The 22463-nt window shown below is 39.6% G+C and overlaps 1 protein-coding gene across 1 annotated transcript in view; it reads left to right on the forward strand.

The window, feature by feature from the left end:
* PTPN14 (protein tyrosine phosphatase non-receptor type 14) overlaps nt 1-22463 on the forward strand; it is a 110976-nt gene that overhangs the window by 41853 nt on the left and 46660 nt on the right. Inside the window, exon 3 of the mRNA XM_032682132.1 lies at nt 6516-6685. Coding sequence (XP_032538023.1) covers nt 6516-6685 — 170 coding nt within the window. The remainder of the gene's footprint in view (nt 1-6515; nt 6686-22463) is intronic.

The raw sequence follows: 22463 nt of genomic DNA on the forward strand, positions 1-22463 counted from the left end.
CTTAACTTTTTCAAATCACAGGTTGAAAACCACTGCCTGGAATTTGCTGCATTGTCATCTGACTGTCCTCACTGATACTTTCTGTGAGCACAACTGGTGGTGGTGTTTTACAGCCCCTTGCAGTGTCTTATGCAGTTGGTCCATTGACCTTTGTAGTAGTGGCAAATGGAAAGTAGCATGCAAATAATTATCGCAGGTGAAAACTAAACAAAAATTCCTTTCATACATTCATAATGATAAAGAATGAGAGAAGAATCTCACTCTGTTATGTGCAGAATAGACTGGAGAATGTGCAGGGAGGAACAGAGCAGAGAGAATATTGTGTAGTGATTTTACATACTTAGTTGAAAACTAAGCTTGGTTTTTTAATATGGATTTTAGTAGAATCATCTCCCCCCTTTACTTCTAGAGATGAAGATTTCTCAGTAATTTGGTTTTTTCTCTTCTTTTTTCTTTCTGTTGGTGATGCTTTAGGGTATCCTTAGAGAGAAGTTGTGTCCTTCCCTTTCCTTCCAATGCACAAAGCAGTGAAATGAATGAAGTGATTCTCTTCATATTCCTTGTGGGCTTATCTAGTTGGTGTAGCAGGAGTCTGAGGCCTAATGATTCTCTCTGGAGCTCCATCTGCATTTGCAAACAATAACTCTGTCAGGGGGTTAGTGTTCTTTTCCACAAAGCATTTTGTGATTTCAGAGTGTTTTGTTCCACTTTGTTCCAAAGCCTGAAGTTTCAAAATTTTCCAGAGAAAAGAGACTGGACAGTAGAGTAGCAAAGGAAGCTGTTTTGGTCAGTGTTCAGTTTCAAGGGGGTTTTCTATTGCTTTGGGTTTTTTTCATTTTCAAAATTATTTCTGTCATGTAAAAAGAAATATGTCAGCACAAAAAGTTTGTGTTTCAAGATAAAAAAATATTTTAACAACACAGAAGAGAATGCTTTGATGTTGTTGGAACGCTTTCCCCTTCTTTCATCACCTTCCCTGCTTTTTTTTTCTAAACAAAGTTTTGGCAACATTGAACTAGTTTAGTAAAGTTCATATTTCAACAATACAGCACTTTTTGACAGAAGTGGGTTTTTTCTCTTTTTTGTTTGTTTGTTTGTTTGGGTTCTTTTAGGAGAGAATTATTGACTTCTTTCAACTCTGAGAGGGTCTCCCTGTATCTTCTTCTGCTCCTTGTATGAGGAATAGTTGGAGCTAGCAACCTTGGAGGTGCTAGATACTGTCCTTTCTCTCAGACTCGAAATTCAATTCTTCTTCTACACCTCTGGTCTTCCTGCCATGGTTTGTAAGGAAACAAGGCTGATGAAGTAATTTGGTGACTGTCTCCTTCCCTCCCTAGTCTTACCATGAACTTTCTGTCCAGTTAAATTCTACAGAAGGTTCAAAAATACTGTGACCAACTTCAAATTTCTACAAGATTTGTGCAACTGCATAGCTAAGTAGAGAAATCCATTAAGTGTACTGAGGCAAAAATTCTTGCAAGCATCCATATTGGAGAAAAACTTTTTAAATTCCCTAAGTGCAGGCAAAAATTTCAGCTGGAATATGCCTTTTTGTAGAAATCAGTAAACTGTGATGTACAACTAAGGATAAGCCAAGCTTCATTACATCCCATGCTAACGAAATAATACTAAAATACCGTTTATCTCTTCCATGCAGTCTCAGTTAATACTTCGGTTTGGTCTTATGTTTAAACAAATCACAGGTATACCACAACTTCTGCCTTTGTGTTAGGAATACATCCTTGTCTCACTCAAGCCAATTTCTTAGAAATAAATAAAAAAATTGTCCAAACCCTTCCTGCTAAAAGGCAAAACTGTTTGAGATATGCATTGTTGTGAAGGACTGTCGATCATACCACACATGACTGAAAAACAGTATCTAATGGATTATGCATATTTCTATTTGATCTCTGGGGAATGCAACTCCCTGCCTGACTGAGTCAGGGTTCAGGAATAGGTCAGTAGAAAGTGGAGCCATGTAACTACTGTAAAATCTGTTTTTATCCTTTTCAGCAAGGCTCTTGACAAAGCATCAGATCTTCTAGTTGGACAGTTACCACTTCCAATAAAATGAGCTGTTGTGCCAACATTATGTAAAAAGTAAAGATGAGAAGAGGGGAGGAAGGGAAAGGATGGAAAGACAAGGTCAGAAATGTCATTTTATAATCTTGTATGTATGTGCACAGATTATAAAAGGGATTTTTTCCCAATATAATCGCATTTTTCCTTTCAACTGAGACTAGGTGAACCTACTTGAAATAGTAGGGTAATCTGTACAAATCTGTTGTGAGTCTTCATGTCTCCTTCATTTTGTTATCCTTAAAATGTTTAAAGATGGTATGTTCTGATGTATTGTAAATGAGGGAGAGGGCAAGAAGGTTCTTTCTAACCAACATTATTTTTTCAAGCTAAATTTCACAGTGTTGTCTCCAACACTATGATCCAAAGCAGGAGGATGATGAGCTCAGCATTGCAGGCAGATGCTGACCACTGTGCAGGGGTGCCCTTTTGCTGGAATTCTGACCTTTATTTTCTTGTACCCTAGAAGGTGCCCTTTTCTTGTACGGCATGACTGAAAACCTGGGTTTGGCAGCCGGGTTGCCTCAAAGTTTGACTTGGTTTGACTTGTTTTGCCAGCAAAGCTGGGATGGGGCTCAGGTCAGGCAGTGCTTAGACAAAAGGCCTTCTATGAATAATTGACTGCTGTAAATGGTACCTTCCCCTAAATGGTACCTTCCCCTCTGTGCAAGTGCCCTGGGATAGCAGGGCTTAATGCTTTTTGCCCGGAGGAGATGGAACTCTGTCTCTCAAGGATAAATATTTAGCTGGCCACTTACCCAGATGCTTTAATAAACACCAGGCAGTCTTGATGAATTTTTTTGAATGGCATTTGCCGGTTTAGTAATTGTCTATCATCTCTGGTTGTTGAGAATTCTACTCGTTTTACCCAGTATAAAGGTGGGGTAGTTCTGGACTTGGGAATATAGCTAAGTCCAAGTTCAAAATGAATATGTTGTCTCTTGACTGGCAGCTACAATATAATTTATTTTATGACTTCTCAGCACAGGTTTTTTGTGTATCCAGTTTTCTGACTCGCTGTATTTCCAGGATCACCTTTTTACATAGTGTCGTTGGGGTTTAGAAGTGCTCTGGTTCTTGTCTGCTGCTTTAAAAGAGGACCACAGCTCCTAGAGGAGTGTAAACCAGCTTCCCTGTACTATGTATGAGGTAATATGTGGTAGGTGAGACAAATTTTAAAACCTTGAGAGCAGTCTGTGTTACTTCAGAGCCTGCCAGCTGTAGGTATAGATATTTATTCCATGAAAAGTGAAGTCAGTGATTCCCTTTTTTACAGATGGACAAACAGACTAGCTTTTGGAATCAACCTAGTTTTAAATCAGCCACCTATAGATTAAAGATCCCATTTTTATATCCCCTCCACTAATTTGTGAGGTGTCTGTACAACAAAAATGCTTTGTGGACTGAAGAGCATGGTAACAGATGACTCACACTCTGTGAGGCCTTCTGGACAGCCATATGCCTGGTCCTAGCATATTGAACTTGATGGTCCAGCTGTTTCCAGTCCCACAATCCTCCATTCCTGTTTGGGGATTATTAATGTTCCTACCAGAGGGAGTATCTTCAGGCATTCAAAGTAGTGGCTGCAAAAGTCCCTCTCCACCATGTGTTCTTAAAAAATACTGTTTTCAAGAAGTTAAGTTCCTGTGACAGGGAGCTGTTGTTCAGATAACTGTGTGGGTTGTCTCTCCAAAGTGGATGCATATGTGACTTTAGTTGTGCTCTGCATTCAGTTCCTGTGCTTAATCTGCAATTGCTTGATCTTCTCCAGGCTGCTTTCCAGGCAAACAGTTGTCTTTTAATTGTGCAAAATACATGCTACCATGTTTGGTCCATGATATCTGCTGTAGTCTAGAAGCTTCAACACTGCATTTCATTTACTTCTTGCTCCTTGGAATTGATTCAGGATTCTGGATTTGGTACTTGAAGAGTCTTTTTACTGTAGGAAATCTAAACTTCTGTTGTCCCCCACAACAAAGGGGAGGGACTGTGCTCATTCAATCTGTTTAATTGCAATACCCTTGAATAACTCTTAGGCTTCAGAGTCCAAACCTTCTTAGTTGCTAGATCTTTTACAAGTACTTGGCACTGCAAATTTGGGTCCTAGGTGATGTGGATGTTTACTTTTTAAAGTAATATGGAAGCTCTGTTTTCCCAGCTCTGCACTGTTTCTTGCTGAGGGTGAGCTGCCCTACAGTGATTTGCCAGTATTTCTGTGTTAAAGGGTTTCCCTTATGAGATGGTAAAATCACTGCTTTTTTCTGTCTTCACATTAATCCCTTTTGTTTGATGCCTCCACTGTTCCTCCCACTTTAATTTTAATCTAATTACTATCACAGTGAGCTTGTCAGAAAAAACTTTTTATCCACTGATGATTACAAAGGGAGAGTAGACATGTATGAGTGAACTGGTTAGTTTTGTTTTAAGCTAATCCTATGAAAGATGCTGACTTCTTGATTTATTTGTGCCCTGGTAGATAGATTGATTTATTGAAGATACCTTTAATTTCTAGAAGGAAATACTACAAAGAAACAAGCTTGCTTCACTGTACCAGATTGAGCAGTGCTCAAGCTGTTTGTCAGGCTTAATTGAGGAATCAGGTTGAATTAGTTATCACCTTAGTTAAATGCTAGTTCTCCAAAGTGAAAAATACGTATGTAATGAGACCCTAAAGTAAATACACCTGTCCTGCCATTCAGAGATTTGCATGATTGTCTCTTGCCTGCCTTCAGCTATAAAGTGATTGAAGCAATGTTTCCCCTGCTGTTTTGTTGTCATTTGTAAGCGTTTAAAATTTTTGGTATTGCATTAGTTGTCCTAATGTTGTGTGCTAAGTCATGGTGCATGTGATGGTTTTTATAGAAGCTTCCTTAACAAAGTGAAACAGGTTGTTGATGGTGGATTTTGCAAAGTCTAACATCTGCAATTTGCCTGCTACTTTTGAAGACTTTTTATTTACAACTGTGAACATTTGGGAAGTTCAGTCAGTGAAATATTTATAGTTGATTTATATAGGCCAAATTCCCAAATCTTCGTTCGCGAAGCCCAGCCATGAATAGGCCAAATGTTTTGAATGTATTAAAAATAATTTCAAATGAAAACTTTATGAAACAGCAAATAAGGAATCTTTGTCTCAAGTATCTTTATTTAAAATGTGGTGCTGTGTTTAAAGGATTGCGACTGCCTCTGGTAGGATTGTTGTGCAGGTAAATTAAGCTATAACAATAAAATGTTCTATTTGTTTTAGGATTAATCTGATCTAATGGAAACTACTTGAAAGTTTTCATTGAATAGGAAGTCAGTTGGATTAAACACCAAGAAAAAAGTTTATTGAAATAAAATGAGAAATATACAGAAATAGACCCTAAATCCACTTGGTGTCCCCAAAAGTCCCTCTCACAGTTTGCTTCATTGATTCCGGTGTTAGAATGAAGTGATGTTTTATATTGAAGATGCTGCTGGAAATCTCCAGATGATCTCAGATGAAAAACTGAAGAAAAAGGTGTTGATGCAAACTTTACAGCTAGGTTTACAGACATATTTCCAAGCATGGAAAATATGCATGATGGATTAATTTCTTTGCTAAATATGAACAAATTTTTTCACCTTTTATTCAGATCTGTAGTCATAGTACTTGATTTTTTAAGGGCTTTTCAATAAAATCCCTTGTGATGGATTGCTTCTGCTGCTTATTACCAGTTTATAGTATTTGAAGCTCTAGTTTCATTGAACGCTGTTCCAGTGAACCTTCAACTGTGCAATAGATAATTACCCTTCACCAGCAGCAGTCCAATGGAGCTTATAAAGTAGGTACTATAGCCATTGAGATTTACACTGGATAGGAAACAGGTGAGGTTTTTCTGGTATTTCTGTAGGGCCTAGAGCTAACAACTTGTGTGATATGCACATTTTAAGTGTATATTTGTCCATCATAAAATCTTGTGAGTGTATTAAAAAAAAAGGGAGTAAACATGTTCTGCATTGGGTAAATTGTTGTGGTATTGGTAGATATATTTTGACTTATGCATGTGGGTTTGCATTCTTTTCTTTTTATAGCTGGAAGAGTCCTTGTCCTTTGTGTGCAGTGGGCCTCATCCAAAGTCACATGAAGCCTTTGTGCTTTAATTCAGACTTAGTGTTTGCTGTCTGTTTGCAAGGCACTGGTGTCTTTTAAGAAAACAAAGACTCAGACACTTTCTGTAAATCATTTATGTCACCTGTGCCTTAATGTCAGGTAGAGCTCTTCAATGTGCATTGGAAGAGATTGTCTTCTAAATTGTCCTACAAAAAAGGGCAGTAAGAAAGAAATTACTCTGGTTTTGATATGGAAAAAGGTACACAATGCCATCTGTTCTTATTTGCATTTGTGTCATTGTGCCTGTTCATGTGATCTAGCTGGAAAAGGTAAACTGACACTATTTTGTTTGTTTATCTAGACTCACTACTTTGGCCTTTGGTTTCTCAGCAAGAACCAGCAAGATCGCTGGGTTGAACTGGAAAAGCCTCTGAAGAAGCAGCTGGACAAATTTGCCAATGAGCCCTTGCTTTTCTTTGGGGTAATGTTCTATGTGCCCAGTGTTTCCCGGCTGCAGCAGGAGGTAACAAGGTATGTGGTTTCCCTCAGTTCACACTATCATGATAGAGCTGGGAGGGAATGGACAGTTGCTTTGTTTCTGGCATTCAGTATTTGCTCAGGTTATCATCCCGTTATTTCCTCTCCTGCTGATTGCCCAACTAGGGAAAATAATGAGAGAAATCACCACTTAATTATGCCTGCTTGAGGGGAAAAAAAAGCACTGTATCGGTGAATGATTATGCACGACCAACTGCAGGAAAAAAAAAGGGAGTAATAGTTATGTTTAAAATGTTTAAAAACCTGACATAAATTTTAAAAGGGACCATGGTAACCATACTTTTTTTTCTGTAACCCTCTACTGATGAAAAGGAAGCCATAGGCAAAGGCAAACCTCTATAGGTTCTATAGAGTTTTAGTGTAGTATTCTGAAGTCTACCTGTGTTTGCTGAAAGTGAACTTTGGCATCTTTTTGTGGGTTTTGCCCATTCCACTCCTCATTTTTCTCCTTATGCTTCACAAAAAGATTAAAACTGGTGGAGGGTATTAGTCTTTAATTATGATCAGGGCGTACTTTTGAAAACAACTTCAGTGGGAATTACTGTTTTATTGAGAGCCCTGTGCTGCAGTTGTAACAATAGAACTGTTTTGAGGGGCTATTTTTGTAAACCACATCACTGTGTGGTTTTTGCACATCTGTGCTATATTTAAATTAATTCAAAGAAAAAAAAAAGAGAGCAAGGAAACAAAAGCCTACCTCACCCAAAAAGAGGTGGGCTTGTTTTCTTTTAACCAAAATTATTTCATTTATCTGGTCTAGAGGAAAGTTGCATCTGCAAAACTAGAGGTAAAACCTGGAATAAGTGGATGAAGGCTTACAGGGTGGCAGAAGCCTCCCCACTGAAAAAAATGTTCTGTTGGTGCAAACCTGAAATTCACCATATGGTCATAAGGTCTAAAAAAAGATGTATAAATAGTGGAGGGAGAGTGGCTTTAATTCTAGAGGGTGTGCAAGAAGTTTTATATCACAGATTGTGTATTTTAAGGGATTTTTACTTGACACTGAACTGGAAAATTGACTTTGGTAAGATTTGTTTCTTAAAATGGCAGCTGTCAAGCCATCCCTTGACTAATGTATATGCTGATTTCTTGCCAAACAGTGGGATAAAAGCATCATTAAGCTTAAATTTCTCTGATAATAGACCAAACATTAATGCTTGTCTGTATCTGTATCTTCTTGTTGTGTATGCATTGGGAGAGGGAAGCCTCATACTCTTTTCCTTCAGAATTATTTTATGTGCAGACAGAATGCCTGAAATGTTCTGTTGCTCATATTGTCAGCCCAATCCTAGCCTAGTTGTGTGTAAGGAAGCATTGTAGCTACTTGGATGCTATTATCTCTTCAAGCTGCAGCCTGCAGTGCTGATTGCTCATTCATAGCTCACCTGCAGGGGTATATTTGCTCATTCTGCCCGGGTTGGTAATAACAAAACATTTCAGTGACAATTGAACTTCACAGCGCTCTCAACTGGAGTGGCTGCTGAATTGTTTTTCTTTCTGAAGTGATTGATAACATAAGCTGCAGAGTCTTATAAGTGGCTCTTATGTTTCTTTAAATGTCTGTAGCAAAGCCCGCAGTTTAGTAGTGGATTTCAGATACAGAACAGCCTGTTAAGGTCTGTTTGTTTATTCCGTGAAGTGGAATTGCTGCACTGTAGATGGTGTGATGGCAGTGAACCTTCAGCTGTGCAATAGGTAGATTATTATTTGAAGCAACGAAAGGTGAGGACACGGAGGACTCTTCTGAAACAAATGGCAGAGAAAGGCTTAGCCTACAGCATGATGAGGTGGACAGATGGATGGGGGCTCGTAGGGCTTTTTTTGGCTTTGTTTGCTCTTGGTAAACTGATTAAACATTTGGTTTTAATTTGATACTGGCTGCTTTTAGGATTAGGCTTGATCATGATATGATTACATGTAATGTTGAGGTAGGCACTGGACTCACCCACTCAGTGCCTATGTATTTGACTTATGTTTAGGTACAAACGACAAATCTGTCTTAAATGCAAAACTTTTGGTGAGACACTTCATCTCCTCCTGGGAAGCTACAGAACCATCGCAAAACAAACTCAACCCCAAAACAAAACCATCACCAAAGGCTGAAGCTGCAAAGCTGGTGACAGTACTGCTACTAGTGAACCTTTGTAACCTTCTCTAGTGGAAACATCTCCAGCCCTGAGCTTGCCTGGCCATGTTTGGAGCTTGAAGTGAAACCAAATCTCTCAGCCAAAGCTTTTAGTTAATTGTAGACTCCAGAATTTCTGGGGTTGATTAATATTCCTTGAACATGATGAAAAGTCTTCTGAGAATGCTTATGCATTATTTCAGTGTTCATGGAAACATTCAAAAACCTGGGACTTGGTTTCCTGAGCTGGTTTACTCTGCCTCTGATCTAGATTGAGACTGACAGCTGGTTTTGATGGATTTGTTGCTGAATTGAATATTCCTTCCTGTTTCCAGTGACTACAACCTCCTGTTCCTTATGTACTGTCATCGCAAAAAGGGAAAATGATCCGAGGCTTTTGGGTTTTGATGATTGAGAGAAGTGTTACTTAGGGTGTCAGTGGCTCTGAGGTAGTGTTCCTTAATCATTTCTATTTGAAAGACCATCTGACTCTTCAAGACAATTTGTGGACCATTTTATGTTCTGCTACTGTTTGGTGATTGGGACCAACAGGAAGAATCCCAGTACAAATAAGACAATATTTAGAGAAGCATAACTCCTTTACATTTTATCATTACCACTGGAAGTATAAAATGCTAATTATACCTGCAGGCCACTGGACTTCAGCTGCCTGCAGGTGATGGTAGTGGTCAGGAGCTCCTCATGGTTTTGCTGGTAACTTCCTATATTGCACAAGCAAAGTCTGGGTGCAGAAATAAGACTGAGTAATACTGCTCCAAGCATTATGTCCCCCAGTGCGGAACAGACTCTATGGAAACCTGTCTGCATGTGACATGCTGGGAGAGGAGTGGAATAGTAATGTAGAAAGAAGTCAGTGCTGTCCCTCACAGGAGTGGGAGTGTCTGTTGACTTGCTGAAGCAAAACATGAGTAGCAGTTACAGAATGGCTGAGATTAGAAGGTGCCTCTGGAAATTGTCTGCTCAGAGGAAGGTCAGCTAGAGGAGATCGCACTAGGACTCTGTCCCATTGGATATTGAATATATTCATGAAGGGAGAGACTCCACACCCTCTCCAGAAAATCTGTTCCATTGTTCAGCCACCCTTGCAATAAAGGAGGGGGTTTATGCTTAGAAAGTATTTCTTGTATTTCAGTTTGTGCCCAAATGACCTCATAATTTCAAATTGTGGATGGGTGCTGAGTGACTGAGTAAGTGAATGGGTTGCCTGGGCTGGCCATGTAACTGGTTACTGAGGACCTGTAGAGCTGTAGGCACCTGTCATATAAACACAAGTACTACCGTGTCTTAACGCGAGGTGCCTGTAGTTAATTTGTAATAGGTATTTTTGATAATATAAGAAAGAAGGGCCTGTAGGATCCTTGGGAAAGAAAATGAAAAGACTATCAGAGCAGTTTATTCCGCTCTTAAGCTCTTTGAAGCCAATCTCTGAGACCTGTAAGAAAAAAAAGGGGCAAAGAGTACTCTAGGGGACATGTTACTGATTTCAGTAGATCAGATCTGACTCTAGCTTACAGTTCTTCCCTTCTTTTTTTGTAAAACTGACACTTGCTTAAAGATGCAAACATTAGCCATGTGGGTGTTTTTTCCTGTTTGGGCAAAGTGAATCATTGGGACAGGGTAAGAAGCACCAGCAGGACATTGTCAGTCTTGTTCTGTTCGTGGTTCTGAGTGGGAATGGCAAGGCTTCTCAGGGCAGCCATGTTTCTTGACCTGTCCTGGGGAAACTTACAGAAAGCTGACACCAGTTATACAGTACCTGTTTTTTCTTTCTGGTAATGACCATGACATAAATAATATTTCTATGCCTTATTTTCAATGTAATAGCATTGTACTCTCGGCATTAGGCCTTCTCCTAGGAAAGCAAATTCCTACCCTCTAGACCTCTTACTTCCCTGCTCTTTCTACCCTATTTCTTTTCTCTTGAGTTGAGGCTCCCATCTGCATATATTCCCTGATCTTAATCCTGTCTCCTCCAAGATCTAAGTGATTCCAGCATCTCCTTGACTGCTGGTCATGGCATTTTACTGGCACCCAGTCTCACAGATGTTTTCCATTTCCACAGATTATTTAAAACCCCATGATAATTTCTTAAGGTGTCAGTAGGAGTTTCACTGTATTGTTATTGCTATAATTTGAAAATTTCTAGAACAATTTGTGATAAACCAAATTAAAAACCAAAACAAACAAAAACCAAAAAACCCCCCTCTTCAGACTCAATGGCAGCTACATCAGGAGTAATTTGGGTGGGAGTATGGGGATTGGCACATTAGCAAAAGGCATTTTTCATGAAAGGCTACTTAGACAACCTCTTTTTAGTCATCCAGCTGTTCTCAGTGAGCAGCCATCGCAGGTGGAGATGCTGTGCAGGTTTTTGGCATATCTAAAGCACCTGGGATCTGCATACTGTCTGATTTAAAGCAGTCTTTGTGATGCCCTGTAGAGTAGATATTTGCATAGATTAGACATATAAATCTGCCTTTTATTTTCTGCTAACTCCTCAGAGAGGAGGCATCCTTTCAACCATTTATTTAAAAAAAAAGTCTTGGTACAGTGTCTAAAGTAAACAAGCTTGCTTTCACTGTGCTCTTGTTCCAGAAACAGAGAACCCACACACTCTTGTGGCTTTCTGAAAATGTGGGTGCGATGCTGCTTTCTGCACAACTATCAGACAATCCATGGCCTTTTTCTTTCCCTCCACTCCTTTACCACAGTTCTAAGGGAAAACTGAAGTCACATTTTGCTCTCCACGGTACCTGTGTCTTAGCACGTTATACTGCTGTGCCTCCTGTGAAGGAATGAAGGTGTGCTTTCATTCGCTTTTCTTTTTTCTTTCCTGGAAAAAGTTTTCAGTGTCTTACTATGTGCTTTGCGGTTAGTAATGTCCAGTGGTGTTTGTGCTGTTGCAGACTGGGACATAATCCTGTGGAATGAGAGCAGCTCCTAGTGTGGGTGGCCACCCTGGGACTGGGTCCCCGTGGTACTGTGCAGGGTAGGTCTGGCATGCACAGTTCTTTAGGGAGGGACCTATTCCAGCATCTGCACTGTGCTACATTGGGCTTTTGCCCCAAGTTCAGCTGTCAGCTCTGCATTTTCCCAGAAGAACGTGCTGTACAGCTTTCCTGTGAAAGGAAGCAGTGTTTGGAATGGGATGGCTGCACCTGCAAAGTGTGGGAATGAATGTGTTCGCAGGTGGAAAATTAGAACATGTGGCTCCTAAGCCTCTTTTCTGGAGGATCTGTGAAAAATCAGCCTCAAGCTTATCCTTCTGGAACTAAGCGAACATTTATTTTCTCTGATGTTTTATTTCCATACCCTTTTCTTCACCATTTCTTGTAGCTGTTTTTTTTTCTGTCTGTCTTTGAAAGAAATAATTCTTCTTCACAATTCCCTGCCTTTCGCTTTCTTTATTTTTCTACAAGTGTTAAGTGAAGACATTCTTCTAAAGTGTACAGAACTACAGACTCTTAGGACTGTATGAATTTTTAAATCATATGAGGATAATGTAGAGGGGGAAAAATTAGTGTTTGACTGCTTCATATTTATAGGGAAAAATGTTTTGGCAAATCTATTTTAACAAATCTTGGATTTTTGCTTCCCTTCAAAAATGTCCTTGTTAAATGTCTCACCTACTTGAGCTTATCTTTGCTTTTAGTCTGCTGTGCTTTCCTTTTTTTTTTTTTTTTGAACAAGCTAAAGTTTCACATCCTGCAGTGTTGCTAGCTTTTAATAAAAGTACAATCAGCTGCAGTTTTCTACCAGTCACTGCTGTCTTTTCAACTAGTCACTACACCTTACACTGTGCTTTAATTTCTATGTTATGGCTGAATATGATATATCTATCATCCTGTGACAGCCTGGTTTTGTGGCAAGCTTAGTGCTGTGGAACTCTTTTGGCTGTTAAGGCTGTAAAGGTACATAAGGCTGCTTTGGTTTTTATGGTTGGTCACACCTACAGCTTGTGGCTGTCTGAGAAGTCTCTGTTTGTACCTTTGAGTTCATGGTGGTTGATTTGGCTTCATTGTCCAAAATAATTATTTTGTATATCACAGTGCATTGGAAAAAACAGCACAGCATCAGATTTGTTCCAGACATCCTTGACTGTGCTTGCCTGAAGTGAAGGACTCTGACTGGTTGTGTGGCTGTCTTGTTACTGCACAACTGATAGACCCATAGGATTTTTTTTTTTTATGCCAGTGGTTCTCAAAAAGAACTCTACGGCTCAAATTTTATAAATCAATGTGAGGCAAAGAAATTTCTACTGGAACAGAATTCTTTTTTAGTTATAAATGGCAGTTGCCAGCCAGCCTGACCCTGCAGGTCCCAGTCTTATTCGTGGTCTCAGTGCTGATCATCTCATGACTGGAACTGCACCATATCTCCCAAGGCTGGGAGAAAGGCAAGCTATGGGATTCATTGCTAAGTGGAGGCAGTTGTGAACCCCCAGGGAGTCCTGAGTCCCCAGGGATTCCAGCTCCCTTCTGTTGGACAAGACTGTGAATGGGTCCTGGAGTAACTTGGTAATTTCAACCTTTTTAATATTTTTTCTTTTTTATTTCCCCTCTACTTTCTAGCTGCAGGAATTTGGGCTCGTGTAGCCCAGGCAAGGGAGCAGCTCTGGAACTGCATGCAAACTGGATGAGTCCTACGAACCTTGGGTGGCCACCCAGGCTTAGACAGTCTGGGATGTTTGCATTTTGGTACTCCTTTGATGGTTTTATTGTTTTGATTTAATTATTAGACTTTTTTAATATTAGTGGCTACTACAGCATAAAACACACACATTAGGCTTGTACCTGCCTTGTAAACAAGCTGATACTTAATTAGCTTTCATGTGTTTTTTTTAAGAGGACAGCAACAACAAATAATGTGCAGTATTTGCTTGGGTTTTCTTGTGTTCATATTATTGCAGTGTATGTGTTGTTTTGCTTTTCAGTAATATTCTTGAGTTGGTTCTTTTTGCATGTGTATTTTAGTGGATGTTTAAACTTTGACTTAAAAGTAAGAACTCCTTCAAGGCAGACCTAAGATTCAACATTAATTCCCTGTTTATAAAATATTTGCTGAGGAGGGCAAACCCTTCTCCCAGCTGACTTTCTTCAGTGAATGGGGAGCTTGTTCTCTGTGTGTTGGTTATTGAAAGCTGAGCTCTTTGTGTCAGATATTTTAAGAAACTGTTGATGCTTAGATCTAATCTATTACATTATACTGTGCTTTTAGACCAGAAAGTGAATGTGTTTTCATGTGTGTGGTTGGGCAGTACATATGTAGCAACTCTAAAAAATAGTATTGCATAACTATAAATACAGTGTAGGATACTTCAGCCTGCATTCTTGCTTTAGTGTGTTTTGAAGGCAGTGGCTGTGATGGTTAGAAATGTTGTAACAGGAATGTCTTGGCATTAGGCAGATTCACATTTATATCTGATGGTAAGGAAATAATACTAATTTTGTGTTCAGGGGCTAAGTCACGTGTTCTAACATATTGCTTTCCTGATGGGAAGTTTTAGTAGAACAGATACTTTTGGAGTGCTCTAAAGTTTTTTGTTGGGCCCTTTTAAATGGCAGCAAAGGCTACATTTTGAGTTGCTGTTCTTCTCATATAGTAATGTTACACCATTTACACATAGTGGGGGAGCTTCCTCTCTGGTCTTACGTAGTCCGGGTTGAATCCTTCCATGCCAATCGTGCTACTGGAAGCATTTGCACTTGGGAAAAGGCACTTAGTATCTTTCTTTCTTGTCCACGTGAGCATGTGTGCTGTTGGAGACACTTGCTGAACCTGTAGGTTGGTTGGGTGACCTGAGCTTGCATTGAATGCTGAGCAGTTCTTGCTGACTGCTGCTGGAGGATAAGGAATGTGGATGGCTTTTATGATGGTTGAGAATCATAAATGATTTAGATTTTTTTGAAAAATTTTGCAACTCAGTAGAATGACATAGCAATTTATTGTGCATGCTTGTGATTTTTCCCTAAACTTTGCAGCTCTCGAAATGAGATAATGATATGAATTTCAGTCTGGGATTTTTTTAGATGTTCAAAACAAAACTCAAACTAGATTGGTCAAGAGCAAGGAAGCAAAGGCATGAGAGGTATGACTCCAAATACTCTATAGCTTTCAAAAACCAGAATGAAAAAGAATACCTAGTTTTACCAAACAAAGAAATAGCATTCTTCAATAACAATATGGCTTTGAGGGGGATTGATTCATGGCCTGTAAAACTTCAGATATAATGATACATTAGTTGTGCATCCGTTTCAAAAGTGCAGGAGCCAGATGGATAGAAAGTGTAGATGTGGACAGGAGGACAGAGGAGGATTCATTGAATCACATAATCTTTCGAGTTGGAAGGGGCCCATAGCAATCACGGAGTCCAACTCCCTGCTCCAGGGAGGACTACCTAAAATTAAATCATATGGTTCAAAGCATCATTCAGATGCTCCTTGAACTCTGCCAGGCTTAGTGCTGTAGTCACTTCCCTGGGGATCCTGTTCCAGTGACTGAGCACCCTCTAGGTGAAGAACCCTTTCCTAATGTCCAATCTGAACTCAGAATCACAGAAGAATCATAGGATAGTTTGGGCTAGAAGTGACCTTTAAAAGTCATCTAGTCCAAATCCCCCAACTCCCCCAGACAATGAGTAGGGACCTCTTCAGCTAGATCAGGGTGCCCAATCTGATCTTAAATGTTGCCACGGATGGAACATCCACCACCTCTCTAGGCCCTGTTCCAGGGCTTCACCACTCTGACTGTAAATAATTTCTTCATTATATCTGGAGAAATCTACCCTCTTTTAGTTTAAAATGATTACGCTTTGTCTTATCACAACAGGCCCTGCTTTGTCCCTATTTTATAATCCCTGTGTAAGTACTTCCCCTACAGCAACTTCATCCCATTTCCTCATGTCCTGTTCCTGGTCACCAGAGGAAGTGACTGTTTATGATTAGGACATGGCTGCAAACCACTGTGTTAAAAATGTGTCTTGATTACAGAGGTGGTCACGATTGAACCTTAATTCCAGAAAGAAGAGCTGAAGGTCCGCAAGACTGAAGCTAATACTTTAGACATTTAATGATCCTTAAAGAGAAGGAAATACATTAAGCATTTTGAAACTTGTTTTGAAGGTCTTACCAACTTCTGTTGCAGGAGAAGGAGTCTTCTGCCTTCCTGCAAGGAAAGAAAAGCTATTTAAGTGGCCTATATATTTATTTTGTGATATCTGACAGTCGAAATGATGATGAGGCTAGAAATATGGACTTCTGCTTGGATTGCTTGGTTTATGTATGAAGATGCATGTTAGGATGAGTCACACCTACTGTTTCTTTTTCTCAGAGTGTGAGGAAGCTGTCCTCACCACTGCTTGGTGACAAGCACTTGTGTCAGGTGGAGCACTGTGGCAAACTAGAGCATCAGTTCTTTTCTGTTTAAATCTTGTTTCTTCTTAGTCCTTGGCTTTCTCCTGTCAGATTTCCCAGTGCCACACACACATATGATTGCACAGTCCTAGCTGTGTTGTTAGCAGTACCCATTTTGTGTGCATGTGCATTTATGCAAAATCTGTTGAAAGTTTGCTTGTATGATCTGAATGTGTCCCCTTTTCTTGTTTTGTGCTAGTAGCCAGTTATCTTAAGTAGTGCTGAAAAGTGATTTTAAATCTTGCTGTAATTGGCAGTAGAACAACCTAACTTACCTACTTCTTGGAATGAAGTGGAAAATTGTGTCTTGCTTTCTTTGAACTGCAGAATGTCTTAAGGCAAGAGCACAAGTGTAGGGATAGTAAGCTTCTGCTTACACAGCTGGAGTTCTATTTAACAACACAGCCTTGCTAGATCTACTTGTACTTTTAAACTCTACAAGAAACCTAGTCTAGGTATTTACTCTCAACAACTGTGTCAGGCAGAATTGCTCCTTTCATTTATACTTCATGGCACTCTGCATCGCATGAAGAGAAAAGATAATTTGGACTAAATTAACTGTGAATAATTTTGGGGGTGAAGTATTTCCTGGTGTGCGTATACCAAGAATAAACCTGAAAGCTTTTTAAAAATCTAGTCTCCTTTTCACTACTGACATCAGAGAGAGCACTGAGAAGAGATTACAGAAGCTGAGGTTGTCTTGTACCTTAAAAATCTGAAACAGCAGCAGAGGCAGGAGAAATGTAGTTCCTTGGCTTTGCTGTGCAGCAGTTACAATGTTTTAAAAATCTGGTTTCAATTGGGAATGCTACTATGTGCTGGAAAAATGGCAGTGTCTCAGGGCGTCAGTGACATTGCCTTTTCAGTGTTTCCAGTGGTCTCAAACTATATCAAAGGCCTTGATTTTGAGCAGATAGGTGGTGTTAGTAGCACCTCCCATTGGGATTGGCCAAAGGTAAGAATATTTAGGGTCTGGAAGCGCTTGGTAAGTGGATGCAGTTCAGTTTTATGGTTGTATTGTTGCATTGCATCAGTATAAATTTTATATATGCAGTCATCCCTCTGAACTGATAGGTTGCACAGAGCAGAGGACTTGGTTTTTAGCAGCATGGAAGAGATGCGAGAAGTAATTTGCTAGCCTAAAAATAGCCCCTATTTTAATACACTTTTATGAAAATAAACAAGCCCATGGAATTCTAGTATCATGCTGGTACTAGAACTGCTTCCTTTTGCTTCTTAATTGAGGAGAAAAAAGAGAATCAGAAAGTAAACTCTTGTTGCCCATTAAATAGAAAGAACGTTTGCATAAATGAGACAGTTTCAAAGTAAAGGCGAAATGGTGCTTATTTTCTTATGAGAGAGGAGCAACCTATCATCCACTTCACTTGAAATTGCCCTGCCCAACTTTTGAAAGCTTGTTTCTGACCTGTTCATATTAGGGTCTTATTAAGCAAATCATTATTTGGGAGAAGGCATTGTGCATGTTTATGCATCTGCCAACAGATGCATAAAAACAGATATCTGTTTCTGATTTCTCACTTGTGGCTAACAGTAAGATTGGAAGTTAATCTGAAATGTACTGAATACATAACGTCTGTTCTCCTCCTCTTCTGTGAAATTTTAGTATAACAGCCATAGAGATAGTTACTGTGATGGACTGATTTTACTTTCTCTAAGAAAAAAATACGCGTTCTCTTCAATTTTTTTGGTTTATGGGAGAAAGGAGGAGAGCAGTGGAAGAAGGGAAGACACTTGTCATCCCTAGCTGCTTGAATCTCACATAAAGGCTAATGGGCACTTCTGTCTCCTCAGATGAAGATGAAAGGGATAATTCCTCCTGTAGTCTATGAACTGTGCCACTCACTGCCTTTGTCATTTAGATTATTGCAAACCACCTGACTGCCTTTTTTCCCCTTAAGATGTAGTGGCCATGTATGTCACTGCAGAATGAGGTTGCCCATTCATAAGGGAGCACTGTGCACACGGTCAGCATTATGGTGTACCTCACAGATTGGTATGCTGCTGCTGACTTGTCTCCCAGTGCAGTTTAAGGCACTGTTTTTTGACAGATGAGTATGTTACCTAGACTGGGGCTAGTATTCTGTTTGTCTTCCCGTGTGATGCAGTAGCAGTGACTGGCAGTTTCTCCTTAGGGAAATGCAGACTGCTAGGGAATATACTACTTAAAGTCTTCATGACACAGATCGGTCCTGACTCAGTCATGTAGTTTCTCTTGATGAAGCCTTAAAGTGTGAAGGTTGCTCTAGACTTCCTGTGTAATCAGTGAGAAGAAATAGGCATTTCCCCAGAATGATTCAGGATTCTTCTCTTGCGCATCACTTTTACAGGTGATTCATTCTCTCTTTTCTACTGTGTGTTTTGAAAAGGGGAACTGTGGCTCATTGGTCTACTATTTAGAAGTCCCAGATAGATGTCTGAAATTTGCCTACAGCATCAGAAGAAAGGTCAAGCCAGTAGCAGCAGCATGTGAGCAAACAGATCTGTGGTTTTTGATTGGGATTTCTAACTGCTTGTTAAAGTTTGAGAATTCAGTAGACAGTGGAAATCTTGGTTATAGTAGCGCTGCCAGTCTTCAATAAAATTTTTTGAATTTTGAGGTTTATACTACAGACTGGAGCAAACTTTTCCCCTTCCCTTGTAGCTGAGACATAAACCTTGAAAACTAGTTCTAAAATTACCCTTTTTCAGGCAGCCGAATACTTTTAATATTTCTTCTGCCTTGCTGGCAAGGTATAATGCTAAAGGAGCTGCCATTGGATGTCAGTACAACCCTGAAGTCTCCAAATGTGTTTAAAAGAAGCATTTGTGTGGAGGCCCTTATGCAGCTGAAAATCTCAACAAGAATTTGGCAGAAATCTCAATGTCGGAAGATGTCAGATTCCTGTGCAGTGAGATGTTTACTGGTTCACTGTTTTATCTTTGGCAGCTGCTTTTGCACTTGATATCTTCAGCTGTTTTTGAAGCTTTTACAAAGAATAATTATTCATTTCGTGAAATGGATCTCTTTTACCCAACCAACAGGGCACTGAATGACATATTTCTCTGGCAGCCTCCTGTTGTTATCAGAGCTGTGTTCACTTTTGCAGGTTTGCATTCACGGGGTCACTGCAACTTCCTGGGCTGTGATTTTATTGCATGATTTACTGATGTGTGGGGTGACTGTTTTCAGTTATTCCTGTGGAAACATTAGGGTCACCAAGCTCTCTGGGAGATGGAAGCAACCTGAGTTTTCCTGTTTTCTGCTGGCAGTGAGCGCTAATGTAGGTGTTTCAACAATCTTTTCACAGGAATACAAGCTGTTGTACTGATGACCTATAGATAGGCAGAAACTTCATTGTGTCACATTTCAAGCAGTGTTTTCTTTATTGCCAGGGCAGATTACTGTAAAAGGCAGTAGCCAATGGACTGGGTTTTTACCTCCCTAAAAGGCAAAATTCCACTAAATCAATGGAGCTTTCTCAGATATTGATTATGTGAGGTTGGGATACTGCCTAAAAGTTTCACTGATAGGATTTTGTAAATGAGCTCTATAAATTCATGAACAAGGTTTCACTGCAGGCTACCAGAACATTTATTATTTTTTAAAAGTTCAGGTCAAGCACACATTCTTTTGTAAGTTTGAACATGTTCACTTGCTCTTTGAATAAAGTAACACCTGAATACACTTGCATGCTGCTCTGCACCCACAAACCAATTATTTTGTGATGTGCTTCTGGATGCTTATATATGCATACAGGTTGTTCACTGGTATATGTGTTCACTTGGTTCAGCTTTTGCATCAGTGCACAGCAGTACATTTAGCCAGAAAAACCTGGTGGACTTGGGTCATTCCAGAGTTTAGAGCTGAATGGGAGGAAAATATTTAAAATATATATGTTAAAAAGTGAAATGGGGCATATGTGGTGTATACATTTTATTTTATTGTTCCAATCAGCACAATAAGGGGGAGAGAATGGGGAAATGAGAAGTCTTCATGTTTGTTTTGGGTCCGAAAAATAGTTATACATGTACTTAATCCCAATTTAAAATATAAGTTACCTATTTATTTTCAGTGTTGCAGAGTATACATATGTTCTAGTTAACTCACTACATTTTTTTAGCATGATATTCTAACCTGCTTGACCATTAACCTGGCTGGCTACCAGGAGAATTTTCAAACTGTTGACTCATATTGCTTCCATATGTAACTTAAACCACCTTTTCCCACACTAGATGAAGCTTGAAGGTTAGCTGCCTTGTTTTTCAGGGCAGGGAACAGCATATTTTGAACTGAGTCAGCACATATGAATAAAGGAAGTAAATCTTGGCTATTATTAACTTTTTAGGATCTAATGTAATTTTTGCAGAAATCTAGTTCCAAATCAGGAAAGTACAACAGGTTTTGCTGTGCTCCTCTTCCCCATGAGGTTTAGAAGTCTTCAGCATACATAGCCGTGGCTCATCTTTTCATTTTTGTATCTCTGTGAGGACGGATCTTCACAGCTGCCGTTTATGGACTCTTTTTGTTTTGTGCCATCTAAAGATTTGCGTGCATGAGTTGCTCTGTGTGTGGGGGACCTGCTGTTCTGAGGATGTGAGTAATCAAGTGGGAAGTGACACATAGGCTGCATGCCATGTCGTATGAGTGAGCACCTATATATAGGTGAAGCCTATGTGTGGTTGGAGCTCCTGTTTGTAGTTGGAGCCCATGTTTTGTGTCATGCAGCAAAGGACAGGTGATGGCTTGTAGAATTGTTTTACTATCCAGAGTCCCACACCAGAGTGATAGCTGCCTCTGCCACACACAGCTCACGGGCAAGGAGGAAGAGCCTTCTCCTATGTGGGAATGGGGAGAACATGTTAGTGGAAAGGTGACGGTGGAGACAGCAGTTCTGTGAGACCTTATGGGTTTGCACCAAAAAAACCCCAACCTTGTTGAGGTCTGTGTGTGAAAAGCAGTATGTGGCATTGCTGCAATTCACCTACTCAACTCAGTTCTACCTTTTTTTTTTTTTTTTTTTTTTGTAATCAAAAAAGAAAGTGAAGCTAAAAAGAAAAAATAGTCTCCTGTACTGTAACTTTTGGATCTCTGTAGCCAAATGTGAGTATTTTGCTCAGTTCAGGAGATACGAGCACATAGCTGAGTGTGTTTTTAAGCCTAACGATATGAGTAATGTGAAGTCAGTAGGACAGCCATGTCCTACACTTTTAGCACATGCTTCAACCCAAGCCAAATGGATACACTGCTTTTTTCAAAGATATGCAGATAATAAATTTTTCACTCCAAATTTTTTATTCTATTTTTTGTGTGTAATGTTTATGCTTGCATTGAATGGAGTTCTTTTCAGCTTAACATGCTAAAATACAAATTTCTTCACATTGTATAATTTTGGTTGTTTTGCTTTGCTTTATTTTTGCAATCCCACTCCAGATGAATTCTGTCATGGTGTTATCAGGCTTTGCTGGACTCCAATTTGCAGAGACCAAACTTAGCCTTTGCTGAGAGAGGGATCAGAAGAAAACAGAATATGGCTTCCCCTGGTTTTTTTTACTCTAAAAGGCATGTTGGAGTTTTGTGCTTTATAATTCTTTAGGTATTTGGATTAACTCTGATAAAATTATAGGTGGTTGTAAGGGAGTTTATTGTGCTTATAAATTGTAGTGGGGCTCCCTGTAATTTGTTATAATTAATTCAAGAGTTCAAGGGCAGAAAATCAAGATCAGGTTGTGGCATGCCTTCCTTTCTTGCTAAAGCATGCCATTACTGGCCTTTTTATTTAAAGTTGCACTTTGTATTTGTGGGTTTATTTGAACTTGGAATATGAAAAAAGTATAACACACTCTTAACAAAAAGTACCAGTAGAGAGGATGGACCTGTTGTGGTTGGGGGGTTTCTTTTAAATAGAGAGAAATTGGTGGATACTGTAAAGCTGCATCTGCTGGCTAAGCCTCTTATGGAAGGAGTGCGTGTTTTGGAAGGCTTGTGTCATGTCTGCAGGCTGCAACAAGGCCTGGGTTACATGTCTGTGCTTGTGTCCTATCAGAAATGGCAGGAAAAGAAAAACACTGGAAGAGCACTTCTGTGCAGTCCAAGTTCCGTCTTTTGTTGCCAATAAGGATGCTGAGCGTGATGATACCTCCTGTCTAACTGCTGAGGGTTTCACTAGCCATCCATTTAACACTGGACACCAAA

Source organism: Chiroxiphia lanceolata, chromosome 3, assembly GCF_009829145.1.
Source record: "Chiroxiphia lanceolata isolate bChiLan1 chromosome 3, bChiLan1.pri, whole genome shotgun sequence".
In the NCBI taxonomy this organism is placed as follows: Eukaryota; Metazoa; Chordata; class Aves; order Passeriformes; family Pipridae; genus Chiroxiphia; species Chiroxiphia lanceolata.